This window comes from Bison bison, unplaced genomic scaffold, assembly GCF_000754665.1.
Source record: "Bison bison bison isolate TAMUID 2011002044 unplaced genomic scaffold, Bison_UMD1.0 scf7180017864495, whole genome shotgun sequence".
Taxonomy (NCBI): domain Eukaryota; kingdom Metazoa; phylum Chordata; class Mammalia; order Artiodactyla; family Bovidae; genus Bison; species Bison bison.
Window position 1 is genome coordinate 4,649,923 of NW_011495054.1, and position 14,219 is coordinate 4,664,141.

The 14,219-nt window shown below is 50.1% G+C and overlaps 2 protein-coding genes across 5 annotated transcripts in view; one reads left to right on the forward strand and one right to left on the reverse strand.

Moving 5' to 3' along the window:
- Nucleotides 1-59: 59 nt before the first annotated feature.
- Nucleotides 60-5,601, forward strand: RITA1 (RBPJ interacting and tubulin associated 1). Of its 4 annotated transcripts, none has more exons than XM_010828572.1 (4): nt 67-315; nt 558-633; nt 1,280-1,645; nt 4,525-5,601. In XM_010828572.1, exons 3-4 carry the CDS (start codon nt 1,290-1,292, stop codon nt 5,030-5,032), a joined length of 864 nt encoding a protein of 287 aa, XP_010826874.1. In that variant the 5' UTR covers nt 67-315; nt 558-633; nt 1,280-1,289; the 3' UTR covers nt 5,033-5,601. The 4 variants fall into 4 exon arrangements, with proteins under 4 accessions (XP_010826871.1, XP_010826874.1, XP_010826872.1 ...); XM_010828570.1 differs by having other exon boundaries at nt 495-633; nt 4,525-5,598; XM_010828571.1 differs by having other exon boundaries at nt 265-315; nt 503-633; nt 4,525-5,598.
- Nucleotides 5,602-6,977: 1,376 nt separating this feature from the next.
- The window catches only part of IQCD (IQ motif containing D), a 27,052-nt gene continuing 19,810 nt past the window's right edge, over nt 6,978-14,219 (reverse strand). The window contains 3 exon segments of the mRNA XM_010828582.1: nt 6,978-8,761; nt 10,326-10,400; nt 14,030-14,219. Of these exon segments, the coding sequence (XP_010826884.1) occupies nt 8,462-8,761; nt 10,326-10,400; nt 14,030-14,219 (565 nt within the window). The 3' untranslated portion in view covers nt 6,978-8,461.

Sequence of the window (14,219 nt, forward strand, 5' to 3'; positions counted from 1 at the left end):
CCCCGCCCCATCCTGTCACTCAGGGGTTGCTGTTTGAAGTGCGCGTGCGCGCGTGGAACACACGTCGCTAGGGCCGGTCTGCCGGCTCTCGGTCGTTCCGCGCGGTGTCCCGGACTGGGGCTGGGGCTGGGGCTGGGGCTGGGGCTGAGGGCTGCCTTGGAACTTCCCGGAGTCGCGGGCTCCCGGGATGCAGAGCTGCCGATTCGGATGTCCGGCGCGCGCCTCCGGTGCCGGAGCGCCCCGGCAGAGGAGTCCAGGCCTGGGAACAGGGGACGCTGAAGCTAACGACCGACGTCAGCGAACCAAGATGCTCAGGTAGGAAAATAACTCGATAATGCGGGCACATCGGACATCTACGGGACGTGAACTTGGGGATCGGGATCGGTGAATGTGGGGCAGCTGGAGGACTGGGTGTGATCCCCTAGTAGTGGAATGGTTAAGTGCAGGAGCTTTAGACCCTTAATCAGGTTCAAATTCAGTTTCCACTGTTTTAGCTTTATAGGTGTGACTGACACTTGTGACTTCACCTTTTGAAGCCTCAGTTTTGTCATCTGTAGAATGAACATAATGGAAGCTACCTCACAGGAGTGTTGAGAGGATGAAATGAGACAATGCTACCTCTCTTTGCAGGAGGTAGGCTTGGGATCGATCGATGCTGGTTATTATTTCTGCCCCATAAATATGTACAAGATATAGAAACCTGCCCTGTTTCCCCCATCCCCCACCAGCATAGTTGGTTTTCTGTGTGGTGCCAGAATAGGCACAGGCCCAAATCTCTTGTTCATCCCCCTAGTGTTCTGTAAATATTGACTGAGCACGCACCAGTATGCTAGGAATGCGTATTTACTCATTAAATATTCATCTGTAGCACCCCTGTCCCCGTCATTTCTCTGTGCTCAGTCACTCAGTCGTGCATAACTCTGTAAATCCATGGACTGTAGCCCGTCAGGCTCCTCTGTCCATGGTGATTCTCCAGGCAAGAATACTGGAGTGGGTTGCCATGTCCTCCTCCAGGGGATCTTCCCAACCCAGGGATCAAACCCAGGTCTCCCACATTGCAGGTGGATTCTTTACCATCTGAGCCACTAGGGACGCCCACTTCTTCATTACAACAACTCAAAAAATGTCAAATTTCTGAAATGTTCCCTGGGATTGGCAGCTCCCGTTGAGGAAGACTAGTTGCGGGAGAATGTGACCTTTTTGCCCTGGGGACGGGCCCTTAAGCGATTGCCAGTCTTTTCTGATGACAGATGGTTGCCATCCTTACCCCTTTTCACAGGGAGCCCTGGATGCAGGGCCTGGCAAGCAGAGCACCCCTGTTGTCACTCAGGACTACGGAGAGCATGAAGACCCCAGTGGAGCTGGCCATCAGCGGAATGCAGACCTTCCATGTTCAGCACCGTGGCCGGAGTGGCTACCGGGTCAAGGTTAGGCCGTCATACGTGGATGAGACTTTGTTTGGCAGCCCTGCAGGTACCCGGCCCGTACCACCAGACTTTGACCCACCATGGATGAAGAAGGCCAACAGAAGCAGAGGAGTGGGGACAGGGGTGTCTCAGGCCTTGGGGACCAATGGGAGCTGTGAGTCCACCTCTTCCAGTGGCAGCACCCCAACCCTCACACCAAGGAAGAAGAACAAATACAGGTAATAGGATAGGGAGATTGCCTGCTGTTCACCTGCTGTGTGACCTTGGGCAAGCAATTTGACCTCTCTGAGCCCGTTTCCTCACAGTGGAAGGTGGGACCTAGTGGGATTATTGAGAAGACTTAAGGGGGTGAGACGTGTACAGTGGTTGGCACAGTTACCTGACACTCAGGAATAAATAAATGGTAATGGCATTAGACTGGACTTCTGAGGCCCAGAGGGGTGAGGTGATTTGTCCAACAGAGAGAGAGAGTATTAGTCGCTCAGTTGTGTCCAACTCTTTGCGACCCCATACACTGCAGCCTGCCAGGCTCCTCTGTCCATGGAATTCTCCAGGCAAGAATAGTGGAATGGGTTGCCATTTCCTTCTCCAGGAGGTCTTTCCAACCCTGGGATTGAACCTGGGTCTGCTGTACTGCAGGAGGATTCTTTACCTTCTGAGCCACCAGGGAAGCCCTTGATTTATCAAAAATCACAGAGCAATTTGCATAAGATTATTAGTGTGGTTGATCCATCAAATGACATAGATATGGTGATTCCAGACTGAAGCAAGTCATTTGAAAATGTTTCTTGCTGCATTTTCACCAACAAGTTAGAAAAACAGAATCTAATGCCAGTGGTTATTTTTGTAGGGATTATTTAGATTATTTCAATGAATTTCAGCCTGGAGGGAAGCCACAGGACTCTATCTTATTGATTGTCATCAGTGTCTTGAACGGAGATATGGAAGACTAGTATATTAGTCAATCAGGTTTGTTATATATAACAAAATACTATAGACTTAAACAGCGTGAGTTTGATTTTTCACAGTTATGGAGGCTTAAAGTCCAAGGTCAAGATGCCAGCAGGGTTGGTTTCTCCTGAAGCCTGTCCTTGGGTTGCAGATGGCCAGCTATTCCCTGGGTCCTCACATGCACTTTTCTCTGAGTGTGTACACTCTTGGTGCCTCTTCCTCTTATAAGGACACAAATCCTATTGGATTAGAGCCTCACCTTTGTGGCCTCATTTGTGTGCGTGTTAGTCATTCAGTCGTGTCCAGCTCTTTGCAACCCCATGGACTGTAGCCTGCCAGGCTCCTCTGTCCATGGAATTCTCCAGGCATGAGGACTGGAGTGGGTTGCTATTCCCTCCTCCAGGGGATCTTCCTGACCCAGGGATCAAACCCAAGTCTCCTGCGTTGCAGGCAGATTCTTTACCACTGAGTCACCAGGGAAGCCCATGGCCTCATTTAACCTTAATTTAATTCAACACAAATCTTGGGAGGAGGCAATTCAGTCCTTAATAACTAGCCAGTCCTATTTGGGATCTATTCTGAGCCAAAAGGCACATACACTAATTGAGAGTGGGAATAGTGCCTATTTAAGGAGATAAAATTCAACAGAGATAAAAGCAAGGCCCCATTATTGTCACGTCTGCTTGACAGTTCCATGGAGTACAGGGCAGGCTCAGGTTGACATTAGCAGCACTGACATCTACAACGTGGCTGAAAGTGCTGAGTTCACTGTAGGCTGCATTAACAGAAGTCTATGACAGGAAGGCAACAGTCAACCTCATGCTCGCCTAGAGGTTGGAACTTTGTGCTGGATGCTGACAGGTAGAGGGTGTCAAGTTAGAAGGTGCATAAGAGGTAGAGATGCTATTAAGCAGAAACTTTGGTACCAGACAGACATAGGTAACCAAATCTGGGTTTGAACAGCTAAATCAAGTGGCCAAAATGTTGACTTTTCAAAGACTTGCAGTTTGGGAATGACGAGCACTTTTAGTTCTGGCCGAAAGTCATGGACCTCACACCTCATAGATATGCCATGAATATTTGTGGGATTAATTAAAAAAAAAAACAAAACACACTGAATGAATCTAGTTAAAGGTGAGAGGCCTTGAAGGCATTTAAGTCTGGCTTAGTGATCAAGAGCTTGGGCCCTTGAGTGGGGGGCTGGATTTGAATCTTATCTGTACCTTCCTTGTTATCCTCCCTGTGCCTCAGTTTTCTTGTCTATAAAATGGGATTATCATATTGCCATCCTGTGGGTTTTGTGAGAAATAATGAGATAACGCAAATGACAAGCTGAGTCCTGGGCCTATACATGAAAAGCCCTGAGTAAATATTCAAAAATTTTAAAAGCTACTCTGGTGGTGTGGCCAGGTCACAGCATCCTCTACATGCCAAGCGCTTGGCTGTGCAATTTCAAATACAGTTAGAAGGGCCACATGACTGCAGAGGGTTCAGCTGACAGGGCCACTAGGAAAAGGGTGAAGTGGTGAGTTAAAAGAAAAAGTAAAGGCTCTGAAGAGTAAGGTTATATTACCATTGGTTGCAAATAACATAAGAATTGGGCTTGCAAACAAGCTGAACGGGCCTCAGCAGACAAAGGGCATTTGGGGCTTATATAACAGGGGCTCAAAATGTTGTTGGGATTCTTTCCCACACACATTCCAGGTGAGATGGCCACCAGCTCTTTTGCCCTTATATCCTTCCTGAGCCCCTTCTTCAGCACTCAGTGGAAGAAAGACATTTCCCGCCTAGTAGTTTCCGCAAAGATTCTGAGGGAGACTCCCATTGGGCAGAATGGGTCATGTGGTTAGCCCTGAGCCAATCAGTGTGGTCAGGAGGATGGGGTATGCAAATTGGCCTGGCCTAGGCCAATTGGGTACATGCCCCGGATGCGGTGGGGAGGATGCAGGGGGACTGGGGATGCTCCGCAGGGAAAAAATAGTAAGAGTTGGGGCTAGTAGTACATGAGGGCTGTGGCTTCCCTGTGGGTACTTCTGGGATCTACGGGCAATCATCTGCTGCTGCAGGGTCCTGGCCGGGGCTGGGGGCGGTGAGAAAAGTTTACAAGGCTTATTTCCCCAGCTCATTGTTTCTCTTCCCTTCCCAGACTGATCAGCCACACTCCTTCTTACTGCGACGAGTCTCTCTTTGGCTCCCGACAGGAGGGCGCCGGCTGGGAGGCCAAGTGGATGGCAAGAGGTGATGCTGCAAAGCTCCACGCCCTCTTCTGGACACCCCCAGCTACCCCTAGGGGCAGCCATTCTCCCCGCCCCAGGGAGACTCCAGTGCGGGCCGTTCACCCAGCTGACCTCTCAAAAACAGAGCACAGGGTCATGGCCAGCTCCCGGAGGCTGTCCGTGGATGGGTTAGACACCCCACGCCCTCTGAGGCGGGAACGTTCCCACTCCCTCACCCACCTTAATGTCCCCAGCACAGGTCACACACCCGCCAGTAGCCCCTGCACAAGTGGGCCCCGAGATCCCAGGCCTGCCCCATCAGGGGTGACCTTCCGGAGGCCCCTGGTGACTCCCAGGGCTGGTTCAGTCAGTGTTTCAGTGCCAACTACCCCCCGACAAGGTGGGGCTACCCAGAAAACAAAGCCCCCCTGGAAATGAGTTTCTTGGTCCTTTCTGCACGTGTGCCCATGGGGTCACAGGGAGGGGCAGAGTTTCAGAGAATGGTGCTGGTGGGCAGGCCCCTGGGGAGACCACAGGCTTTGGTGGAGCATTCCTGGGGACAGACAGAGCAACGGTGGGCAGTGCCCCCCCTCTGACCACCTCTGGTTGCTCCCTGCTTTCCCCACTGATATGGATTGGAGGGTCAACCCTTGACATACCTGTGTTCAGTCCTGTCATGGCCACATGGCGTATCAGTGCCAACTCAGGGGGTGTCCCCTGGGAGGGTCCCCCCACCTCCTCCATCGCACCCACAACATTGTCTCACCGCCAAGTGTGAATAAATGGTGTGATTGCCAACCTGGAGGGCTCTTCCTCCCTCCCTTCAAGCCAAGCTCCTGCTCAGGATGAGATTCCAGCTGAGTCTGGAGGCCTCAGGGATTTTCCCAGGCACCATGTGTGGACCAGCGGGGAACACGAGGATCTGGGTGGTTTGTGAGTGGACATTTAAAAATGTTAATAGTCATGTATTTATTTTCATGTATTAAATATACCAGTAGCTCATCGAAGCCATGAGTTTTATTAATTTCATTTTTCCCCATAAGGTAAAGACCAATGTTAGGCCTGAATTGATTTAAGTAACAAAATTAATAATGTCGCAATCGCAAGCGTGGCAGTGGGGTAACTATCCTCCTCCCATCATGGGCTTCTAGGTAATGCCACTAATTTGTGGGTTGGCTGGTTCTTCCTGAGTTCAGAATATGGGCTACAGTTGTTTTGAAATCAGATATATAAACATATATCTGATGTACATTTTCTACCTTTAAAAATGCAGGTCAAGAAGCAATAGCTAAGACTGGACATGGAACAACTGACTAGTTCAAAATTGGGAAGAGTATGACAAGGCTGTATATTGTCACCTTGCTTATTTAACTTACATACAGAGTACATCATGTGAAATGCCAGGCTGGATAAATCACAAGTTGGAATCAAGATTGCCAGGGGAAATATCAATAACCTCAGATATGCAGATGGTACCACTGGCAGAAAGGGAAGAGGAACTAAAGAGCTTCTTGAGAAGGGTAAAAGAGGAGAGTGAAAAAGCTGGCTTAAACTCAGCATTCAGAAAAGCTAAGATCATGGCATCCAGTCCCATCACTTCATGGCACTTAGAGGGGGGAAAAGTGGAAGCAGTGACAGATTTTATTTTCTTGGGCTTCAGGATCACTTTGGACAGTGACTGCAGCCATGAAATTAAAGGATTGGAAGAGACAAGCTGCTCCTTGGAAGAAAAGTTACGACAAACCTGCTGCTGCTGCTAAGTCGCATCAGTCGTGTCCGACTCTGTGTGGCCCCATAGACGGCAGCCCACCAGGCCTGCCCCGTCCCTGGGATTCTCCAGGCAAGAACACTGGAGTGGGTTGCCATTTCCTCTCCAATGCATGAAAGTGAAAAGTTGAAAGTGAAGTTGCTCAGTCGTGTCTAAGCACGTGGGGTGCCATTGCTTTCTCCATGACAAACCTAGACAGCATATTAAAAAGCAGAGACATCACTTTGCCAACAAAGGTCCATCTAGTCAAAGCTATGGTTTTTCCAGCAGTCATGTATGGATGTGAGAGTTGGACTATAAAGAAAGCTGAGCACCGAAAAACTGATGCTTTTGAATTGTGGTGTTGGAGAAGACTCTCTAGAGTCCCTTGGACTGCAAGGAGATCCAACCAGTCAATCCTAAAGGAAATCAATCCTGACTATTCATTGGAAGGACTAATGTTGAAGTTGGGACTCCAATGCTTTGTCCACCTGATACGAAGAGCTGACTCATTGGAAAAGACCCTGATGCTGGGAAAGACTGAAGGCAGGAGAAGGGAGCAATGGAGGGTGAGCTGGTGGGGTGGCATCACCTACTCAATGGACATGAGTTTGAGCAAGCTTCAGGAGTTGGTGATGGACAGGGGAGCCTGGCATGCTGCAGTCCATGGGGTCACAAAGAGTTGGACATGACTTAGCGACTGAACTACAGCACCAAAGCTCTTAAAAAGCAAAATCCACAATTATTGGACTTTGCCAAATTCAGGGGTCCAGTAAGAACACAAAGTTACACATGGCACCTGGAGAACATTCAAGATGGAGCCCTAACTGGTCAGGGCCCACCTTTCCCTGCTCTGCACCGTCCTGGGTCAGGCCCCTTAGGAAGAACAGCAAAGCCTTTGCCCTAATGGAGTTGCACCTAGAATCGCAGCGTCCCAGTGGGTAGGGTGGAGGCCAGGCTTTGGGCCTCTCCTTGTCCCCATTTTCCCATGATGCGCCTCCAGGAAGCACAGATATTCCAGACAGGCCAGCTGAGGCCACATCTTGGGTTCTATACCACTACGCTGGGGGAAAAGATGCGCAAACACTCCTGGGGGAACTGTGGGAGGAGCCAACGGTGTACAGATGCCTACGCAAGTCGGTGGGCCATGAAGGAAGCCAGCAAGCTGCGGTCTCAGCACAAACACAGCATTTTACACGTGGATGTTTAAATTTCCTAGAACTCTTAACAGAATTAGAACCCTCCTCAGTTTTACTTGAAACTCTCATTTGCCTTCATCCCCTCCCCCTACGTTTTAACAGACATTGGCCACAAGTACCTCTTTCCTCCAAACTATACTAAAAAAAAGGAAGCGACTTCCCAAGTATGATGAAAAGAGGCAGCTGACACTGAGGCGGTGAGGGCTGGAAGACCTTTAGGAGTGCTGGGGACTGGGGCAACCTGTCTCTGCCATCTATGGGCATCTATAGGGGGTGCTGCTGCCCATCTTTTGAAGACGGAGGCCCAAGCTATCTGGATGCTGAGATTTTTTTTTTAATCCCAGAAAAGCCATTTCTAAGCAATAGCCTCTGGGTGGTTTTTTGTTTTTTTTTTTAATGCCAGAAGTGAATTAAAAAATTCATTGTTCGACCCCCCTGGATACCAATTAAGGCCAATGTGAGGTTGCTGGGCTTTGACCTTGCGCTTTCACAGTTTTAAATGGGGGTGAAGTTGTAAACAAAGTAATTCCCAGAGCAGGGACTGAGGGCAGCCCGAAACCCTCCCTGTCCCTCTAAGAATTCTCTGCTCGCCCCGCCTGTCTGTCCTGGCCAGTGATACGTCTGTTGCAGTCATGGCAACTTCTGGTCTGGGACTGGGGCAGGCAGGAAAGAGGGGTACGCCTGGGGTGTTCCCCACCGCCTCTCCGCCCCACCCGCTACAATGGACAAAGCATCAGCAGCGTGGACACACCACCCAGGGGCCCCAGGGAAAATGGAAGTTTATCTGTAGGCTATGCTTGACAATGGTTTTTAATTTTGAAAAAGCGTTGAAGTCATAAACCACGGGGCTCCCCATCCCAGGGGCTTCCCAGGCCAGCTCTCGAGTGAGAGGTTAGATTATGGCGAGCGCGAAGGGAGGACTTACTTCTTGCCTTTTCCTTTGCCCTTGCCCTTCTTCTCTCCTTTGCCCTTGCCCCGCTTCTTCTTCTTGGACTTGAGCATGGAGCGGACCAGGTAGCCCTTCCACAGGGCCTGGATGAGCGTGGCGGCCCGCACCATGCGCACCATCTCCTGCTCGTCCTCTAGCCTCTTCTTGGTCAAGATCTCGCGCTCGGCCTGGATCTGGGAGAACTCTTCCACCAGCACGTCGTGCCGTTTCTTCAGCTCCTCCAGCTGGAGCTGCTCCTCTTTGTGGATGATGTCCAGCTCCTCGTACTCGTCCTGGGGCGAGAGGCAGGGGGCGGGTGGGCCATTGCCAGGCTCAGAGCTCTGTCTCCACCCTCTTGTGGGTGCTGCTGCATGCTCCCCACCTCCCTGCAGGTGCTGCCGCCCCCAGCCATGGCTGCCAGTGCTAAGCTTGTCTGCATCCCAGGCCCAGATGGGAAGGGGAGAGGTGATGGCAGTCCATCCCCAGCTTGCGGTGTGAGGCCCAGCTTAAATAATTTCAGGAATGAGGAAAACACCCATTGTGAGCTGGGCCGACTGGGCTTCTAATCTCAGCTTGGCCGCGTCTTGAGGGGCTTCACCTTGTTCCAAGCCTTCCCTTTTTCCTCATCTGAAACGTGGGGACGATTCCAAACCCAGGAGCAGGGGTGGGAACTATTTCCCTGATTAAATGTTGGGCTGGATGCAACGTCCTAAATGCCAGGCACACAGTGGGGACGTTTAAAAAAATGCCAGCCACTGCCATCAATGTAGCCCATGTCACAAAGATACCCAGAGAGGACCTTCCTCGGGTGACGGAACCCCACAGTTCTTCCCTACCTCTAACTAACCACAGCCTCTGCTGCTGTAATTCACACCTATCTCCCTCCCTCCCTCCTTCCCACCAAGCATCTATTAGAAGCAAAGTACTTCCAGAGAAGGCAGAGCTAAGTGGACTCTGTCTTTGCCATCATTAACCCACCACCCTCACTGGGAACAGAGAAATGAGCACAGCCTCCAGTCTCCCCCTTCCTAGAGCACTGGGGATCAGACAGACCCCGAGTTGCCCTACTCTTGACATCACGCCTGACATTGGGCCACTCAGAGGCTGAGGTCCTCTCCAATGCTCACCAGGCCTTCCTGGCCCCAAAGTTGGGGCTCTGGGCCACTGATGTCAGCACAGAGCTGCGTGGAGGCCTCAGGGCACCCCTGTTTTATAGGCTGCTGTCCCCTGAGCACCTGCTCCAGGCCAGATCCTGTGTTGTCCGAGCCTCACTGAATCCGCACCATGGTCCCGGCCTGGGTGTTACTGCTTATGTTGATCACATGCAGAATCCAAGGTCAAGTCCCTTGCTTAAGGTCACACAGCGACATCAGTGCCACTAGAGTAGAACCTCCAGATGACAGTGGGGACTTTCTCCACTGCTGGAGGCTGGCACCCGGCCCATCTCAAGCACTTGGTAAAAAGTTCCTGGGTAACTGAGTGAAGTGATGGAGGTGAACTCGTACCTGAGTCCAGCACGGATGAGTCCTGGCTGGTGGGGCTGCTGGAGGGAGCCGAACAGGAGGGGACAGGGAGCTTGCGATGTTGACCCTAGATGGAGCCGAGATCTTTGGATCTGGTGTCAAGCGCCACTTAGTGGCTGGCAGCTTCCGTTTCCTTCCTTTGCCACTGCTCCCCTCACTGCCCCACACTAGACAAACCCTTGAGCCTAAGGAAGCGACAGGGAAGTCACTCTGGGGAGGCCCAGAACTGGGCATAGACCATGGACCATCGAGGGCTTCTCTTCCCCTGCCCCCTCACCCGATTCCTAGAGGATCTTGGGAAACACACTTGAGACAGAATTAGGCAGACAAATACCTGCTTTTCACTCATCTCCGAATCGTATTTCTGGATCCAGTTCTCAATTTCCGTTTCCACTTTATATTTTTTCTGAAAAAAAAAAAAAATTCAATTAGTCATTGTGTGATGGACTGATAGTAACAATGAACGGCAGCAAGCCTGCTCTGTGTCAGCAGGCGGTATGTCATGCCTCACCTACTTGCCTGCTTGAATCCACACCACAAGGTAGGTTCTCCATTTCACAGATGAGGGCACGGAATCAGGAGTACTGACTCACTGGACCCAAGATCACGGAGCTGATGGGTGGTTAGAGCTCGGATTTGAAGCCAGCTGTCTGGCTCCGGAACATTCTAGGCAGATGGAGCAGCCAGTGCAAAGGCCCTGAGCTGGGAACAAGCTCGTGATGTTTAAAGAATAGGCACCTGAGCCTGCGTGGCTGGGATGGCATGGCTGCAGGGGAGCGCGGTCCCAGTGCGTTCAGAGTGAGAAGCTGTGCTGCAGAGGGAGGGTCTGCAGTGGGAGGAGTTTGGTTTCTAGTGTAAGGGGGAGGGGACGCTCACTGTTGCATGGATTTAGATACAGCAGAGGAATGTGCTCTAATTTTGTCTTTAAAAGATCAGCTCCTGTACGTACAATGGAATGTTCAGTTCAGTTCAGTCACTCAGTCGTGTCCAACTCTTTGCGACCCCATGGACTGCAGCACACCAAGCCTCCATCTCCATCACCAACTCCCAGAGTTTACTCAAACTCATCTCCATTGAGTCTGTGATGCCATCCAACCATCTCATCCTTTGTCATCCCCTTCTCCCACCTTCAAACTTTCCCAGCATCAGAGTCTTTTCCAATGAATCAGTTCTTCACATCAGGTGCCCAAAGTATTAGAGTTTCAGCTTCAACATCAGTCCTTCCTGAACAATCAGGATTGATCTCCTTTAGGATAGACTGGTTGGATCTCCTTGCAGTCCAAGGGACTCTCAACAGTCTTCTCCAACACCATGGTTCAAAAGCATCAGTTTTTCACCTCAGCTTTCTTTATAGTCCAACTCTCACATCCATTCATGACTACTGGAAAAACCATAGCCTTGACTAGACAGACCTTTGTTGGCAAAGTAATGTCTCTGCTTTTGAATATGCTGTCTAGGTTGGTCATAACTTTCCTTCCAAGGAGTAAGCGTCTTTTAATTTCATGGCTGCAGTCACCATCTGCAGTGATTTTGGACCCCAAAAAAATAAAGTCAGTCACTGTTTCCATCATTTCCCCATCTATTTGCCATGAAGTGATGGGACCAGATGCCATGATCTGAGTTTTCTGAATGTTGAGCTTTAAGCCAACTTTTTCACTCTATTCCTTCACTTTCATCAAGAGGCTTTATAGTTCCTCTTCACTTTCTGCCATAAGGGTGGTGTCATCTGCATATCTGAGGTTATTGATATTTCTCCCAGCAATCTTAATTCCAGCTTGTGCTTCATCCAACCCAGCGTTTCTCATGATGTACTCTGCATATAAGTTAAATAAGCAGGGTGACAATATACAACCTTGATGTACTTCTTTCCCTATTTGGAACTAGTCTGTTGTTCCATATCCAGTTCTAACTGTTGCTTCCTGACCTGCATATAGGTTTCTCAAGAGGCAGGTCAGGTGGTCTGGTATTCCCATCTTTTTCAGAATTTTCCACAGTTTGTTGTGATCCACACAGTCAAAGGCTTTGGCATAGTCAATAAAGCAGAAATATATGTTTTTATGGAACTCTCCTGCTTTTTTCATGATCCAGTGGATGTCGGCAATTTGATCTCTGGTTCCTCTGCGTTTTCTAAAACCAGCTTGAACATCTGGAAGTTCACAGTTCACATACTGTTGAAGCCTGGCTTGGAGAATTTTGAGCATTAATTTACTAGCATGTGAGATGAGTACAATTGTGCAGTAGTTTGAACATTCTTTGGCATTGCCTTTCTTTGGGATTGGAATGAAAACTGACCTTTTCCAGTCCTGTGGCCACTGCTAAGTTTTCCAGATTTGCTGACATATTGAGTGTAGCACTTTCACAGCATCATCTTTCAGGATTTTAAATAGCTCAACTGGAATTCCATCACCTCCACTAGCTTTGTTCCTAGTGATGCTTCCTAAGGCCCACTTGACTTCACATTCCAGGAAGTCTGGCTCTAGGTAAGTGATCACACCATTGTGATCATCTGGGTCATGAAGATCTTTTTTGTACAGTTCTTCTGTGTATTCTTGCCACATCTTAATATCTTCTGCTTCTGTTAGGTCCATACCATTTCTGTCCTTTATCGAGCCCATCTTTGCATGAAATGTTCCCTTGGTATCTCTAATTTTCTTGAAGAGATCTCTAGTCTTTCCCATTCTATTGTTTTCCTCTATTTCTTTGCACTGATCATTGAGGAAGGCTTTCTTTTCTCTCCTTGCTATTCTTTGGAGTTCTGCAATATTATTCTGCCACAAAAAGGAGTGAAGTGTTGGCAGATGCTATGTGGGCAGACCTTGAAAGGAGATGCTAGAAAGACTACATATTTTATGAGTCCATTTACATGAAGAGTCCAGAATAGGCAAATCCAAGGAGACAGAAAGAAGATTAGTGGTTTCCAGGGGCTGGGGGAAGGGAAGTGGGTGAGAAACTGCTTAATGAGTACAAGGTTTGTTTAGAGGTGATGAAAGTATTTTGGAACTAGAGAGAGGTTGTGGTTGTACAACGCTGTGAATACTAAGTGCCACTGAATAAAATGGTTATATTTTTTTGTTATGTGAATTTCACCTCAATGTTTAAAAATTGGCTCCTTAGTTCTTACGGGCTTCCCTGGTAGCTCAGATGGTAAAGAATCTGCCTGTAATGTAGGAGACCCAGGTTTGAACCCTGGGTTGGGAAGATCTCCTGGAGAAGGAAATGGACAGTATTCTCCAATATTCTTGCCTGGAGAATCCCATGGACAGAGGAGCCTGGCGGGCTACAGTCCATGGGCTTGCAAAGAGTCCGACGTGACTGAACGATTAAACACACAGCCCTTACAGTGCAAAAGTTCTTACCTTGCGCACCATGCACAGGCTGGCTCCAGGGGGCCTGTGACCCAAGAATTGCCCACCCCTGTGTGCAGGGGCACCTGTGCCTTTTCATGGGGGAGAGGCCCAGGGCTTCCAGCAGATTCTCCAAAAATTTGTGAAATGTAAACGAAGTGAGGACAAGTGATAGCAAGGGTGCCCTTTGTGCAGAAAGGGAGTCCACAGCAAACTGGGGCCTGCGGGGCCTGCAGGGCCTGCGGGGCCTATGGGGGCTGCGGGGCCTGTGGGGGCTGCAGGGCCTGGGGCCTGGCTTAGATGAGGGAGAAGGCGGATGAAGAAAGGATACTTAATGAGCACCTACTAGGCACCAGCTCTCCACCCCCCATCTCATCTAGTTCTCATAATAACTCATTGAGGCCTATTCAATCGTGATCGTCTTCAAGATGTGGAAACTAAGGCTTGGAGGGAGCTGAGGGATTTGCCAGAGGTTTCTGTGTGCCTTCATTTCCTTTGCAGGATGGGTGGGTGGGTGTCCTCCTCCTTGCGGGGCCCAGAGGAGCTTGGGAGCTTGCTCAAGGTCACAGAGCTGGCATGTAGTGGGACCCCATGTCTCTGTCCCCAGTGCCCCCGGCTCCTCTGCCCACCCCCACCCCCCACCTGGTGGCCCCACTGCCCGTGCTGTCCCGCCTCCCAGTGTGCTCTTCCGATCTCTCAGCGCCTGCTCTGTGTCCCGGTTCTCCATGACCAGGTTGTGGAACTGCGACTGCAGCACCAGGATCTCCTGCTGGACCGTGGCCACCCTGGCCTGCGAGGCCCGGAAGTCCGCCTTCTGCTGCTTCTCCGCCTCCTGCTTGGTGCGCAGGAGGCTGTTCTCCGAGAACCTGAGCACCTGGTGCAGG